The sequence below is a fragment of the Wasmannia auropunctata genome, unplaced genomic scaffold (assembly GCF_000956235.1).
Source record: "Wasmannia auropunctata unplaced genomic scaffold, wasmannia.A_1.0 LD335525.1, whole genome shotgun sequence".
Lineage (NCBI taxonomy): Eukaryota > Metazoa > Arthropoda > Insecta > Hymenoptera > Formicidae > Wasmannia > Wasmannia auropunctata.
The window spans coordinates 9,734-13,589 of NW_012027365.1; the positions used below are offsets into that span (position 1 = coordinate 9,734).

At 30.8% G+C, this 3,856-nt stretch overlaps 1 protein-coding gene across 1 annotated transcript; it reads right to left on the minus strand.

The window, feature by feature from the left end:
- Positions 1-1,096: 1,096 nt before the first annotated feature.
- Positions 1,097-2,275, minus strand: LOC105456831. The gene is made up of 2 exons (XM_011701154.1): positions 2,110-2,275; positions 1,097-1,762 (listed from the first exon to the last, which is right to left on the minus strand). Exons 1-2 carry the CDS (start codon positions 2,114-2,116, stop codon positions 1,239-1,241), a joined length of 531 nt encoding a protein of 176 aa, XP_011699456.1. The 5' UTR covers positions 2,117-2,275; the 3' UTR covers positions 1,097-1,238.
- Positions 2,276-3,856: the final 1,581 nt, after the last annotated feature.

The window sequence follows — 3,856 nt, forward strand, 5'->3', positions numbered from 1 at the left end:
TTTATTACATCCCTTTGTGAGTTTTTATAATTCCGCTGCGACGGTATGTCTAAACAGTATTTGTTTTTCTTATATCTTGGAACATATGGATCTCGAGCGTATTTTGAAATCGAATTTTACTGCCGCGGATAATACACATATATATATATATATATATATATAAAAAAAAGGTTTTTATCTGTTTTCGAAATTCTTCTGTTAGAAATTTCTCTTGTTTGTTCCGATAATTTGAAATAAATCTTCATAAAATGTTTTCTCGAAATAAATCTTCCCAAGAAGACAGACAACGGTTGATCTCGTTGGGTCGATGTTTGTTTGCCAATTGATGACCAATAAACTTTATTTTATTCTAAGTCCCTTATCTAAGCGAACGTTTGCGAACGGAGAAATTGTGGAGTCCACCGGACATAACAGTGTAATGCGCGCACATTATATTGAACAAAATTAAAACAAAATTATATATATATTCATAAATATACGTATTTACCTGCGTGTACGTATTGCAACAAAATAAAAAAATTAAAATTTTGTTTTCGTAAATTTTTATAAAACACATTCTATACGTCTAATAATTACTAATTTTTCAACTACTACTAATAAGCGTTAATAACCTATTATATATATTGTTAAAAGAATAACATAATTTTAAAGGAGTAATAAGCGTAACAAAATCTAATAATTAAAATATACAATTAAAATTAATAATGCCAATAAAAATCTAAAATAAAATTAAAGATGCAAAAAATCGATGTTTATGTAAAGATACAAAAAATTAATACTTTTTATTCAGATAAATATATAACATTATCAAATGATATCAGCTAATTATTATTTCATGTCATTGAGATATCTGTAACATGTCTTATATGTCAACTTTAAACAAAAAACTAAATTTTATAAATGATTTTACATACATTTTTTAATCAATTCTATATTTCTCGTAGGATTCTATTTTGACCTTTTAAATTATATATTATTTAGTTATACGTATAATTAAAATTAATTGCATGGATATTAATAATATTGCAATAATGTGTGTGTGTGTGTGTCTTTGAATGTACATTATTAATTATTAACAAAATTATATTTTTCTTCGTTCTGATTTTATCAATAATTTTAAATTAAAAATGTTATAATTTCACACACAGTATACTTCGTACGAGGAACGTCACTTGGATGTCACAATATATCTGTACGATGTTATATGGATGTCGTGGTAGTCTATGCAACATCGTGTGCTATATGGATAATTGTAAAAAACATACCTGTGGTTTACAATGAAGATTTGTGCTTAACATATCAAAGAAAGTCTTTTGTGTAATAGATAATTCCTGTGTAATTTCCTCCCATTTATTCCTACGATGCAGTCGATTTATTTTCTCCCGTTGGTTTTTAATTGTAATTTTCTTCTTATACAGTATCTTTTTTACATGTTTCAGTTTACTACGTAGATAATGAACATCTACTGTATGAACTGATTTCACATGTATAATTTTTAATACATTGTCTTGTTGTATAGGCATTGGCGGCGTTGTCGGCATTGGAAAATCAGGATTGCGTTTAATTATTTCGGGATTATCTATATTTGTACTATTAGAAATGGTATTGGCAGTATCTTGCGCAACATCTATTTCTAATGGTAAATATAGAGTTGGCAATGCACAATCCTTTAGGCATCGTTGAGATGCATAAGGGATTAGCATATCTTCCGAAAAATGTAAACCGCAAATCCTTAATTTGTTTAATATTTGTCTTGATGCATCTGTAACAAAAAAAATTATTTAGTATTATTTATTCCGATAGGATACTATTTATGAAATAGTATGAGTACAACCTTGTATGAAATTTGTAATCTGCAATTATAAAAATTAAAGAAAATAGATTTAATTAAATAGATGTAAACATATTGATCTCTTATAAAAAGATAACTGTTAACACATTGAAACTGTTAAGATATTATTATTTTGCTGAAATATTTTAATTGTATAAAATAGTTATCAATATTTTATAAAAGCTTGATATTTCTACATCTATTTTCATAAATACATTTCTGTAATTGTAGATCATAAATTTTATGCAATATGCATTCACAAATTGTTTAAAGCTTACCAATCATGTCAATCCGTCCAATGACCCTTAGCCATATTTTTGTCTTGACTTTTTTGGAAGTCTATGAGATAGTGTTCTGGAGGTTGATGTACAATTTGGTACACAGCACCTTTGAATCATCTTGATTCTCTCTCTCTCTCTCTCTCTCTCTCTCTCTCTCTCTCTCTCTCTCTCTCTCTCTCTCTCTTTCTCTCTCTGTAAATTTATTTGAAATATTACAAATATTTATATTTTGTCTATGTATATGCAAATGTATATGCGTATAAATCAATTACATAATATTAGTGGGTATCTATACTTGAGAATATTAATAATATTTTATAATAAGCAAAATTAATCCTTACGATACGTGTAAAAAAACGGTACCCTATTCTTATCAACCTGGATTGTTCGTATCCGTCCACTTTTTCAGCTATTTAAAGTAATTCAAAAGATCTTTAAAAATTCATGAACATACTTTCAAGTTTCTTAAATAAATATCGAAATCATTTCTTATTTTGAAAAAAAATAAACTAATATAATTGGGAATTTTTCGAAATTGCGAGAAACTTGCACGGACAGGAATCGGGCACAAACAATCCAGGTTGATGATGTTTAAAGGTTAAATATACAATATAATTTTATAGAATATAAATATCTTACGTAAATCGTCTTCAAATCGTCGTTGATTCGCTTCTGATCGGAAGGAACTTCCTTTAATTGCCTCTTGAAAGAACTAGAACGATCAACGATGTAACGAACTGTTAACTGCTAATCACTGCTAATAACAAAAGCCTTTATTTGCCTTGGTTTGCCTTTGTTCGAAGTCGTGGTCGTGAACCGCTATAGCAGTAGTTGCCGTAGTGGGGGAACTATAGTGCTGCGCCCTGCCACCGGTCTCGGTAGTGGTGAACTTGAAACCGACATCAGAGCCTGAGCCGGTTTCGGCTGATGTCGGCAGCCGCCGTCAAGATTCGTCGTCCATGGCGGAGCGGGCGCTCGAAGTGGTCCGCAGGTGGATGGAGAGGCGAGAGGCGGAAGAGCGCCGCCCGACGGATGTTCCGGAGGTCGCGGCGGAAGAAGAGGTGGAGGAAGCGGAGAGCCCGATGTACGAGCCGATGACACCGCCGCTACCGATGGAAACTGAGGAATAAACTTCATATTTCAGAGTGTCTTTAATTATTTTATATATTGTTTTTGTGAGTTTATTTTATGATTATCAATCACCAATTTGAAATATTTTATTTTAGCCATAGATTTCGATGAGTTTAGTATCAGTCTATTATATTTTTCGTTATATATATACAGCATGTAAAGTATGAATGAATGGAGGAATGAATGAACGTGCGCGAATAGAATAAATAAAAATAAAATGTAAAAGAATAAATAACGTTCCATTAATTGAAGAAGCCTTTACCTGAAATAGAAAAGTGATGACAATTCGGGCGGCCGATAAAAAATAAATATAATCCATGCGTTAGCATTTATTTTAATGATAGTTTGAGCATACATAATTATCTTACAATTCCGAAATCAAAAGAGAATGTTAAAGAAATAAGTTCAAATCCAGAAATCACGTGATCACCTGTAACAGGAAAAGGCGAGATGAATTAATGATTCTGATCCATGAATTTTCTTTTAATTATATGCAAAAATCAGCGTACATAGTTGTTTTGGAGTTTGATTAGCGAAGATGTATCATCCGACCACCGGATGAATTGACCGGTCACGTGATTATCTGTAATAAAGAAGTAGAGCGTTATTTTGA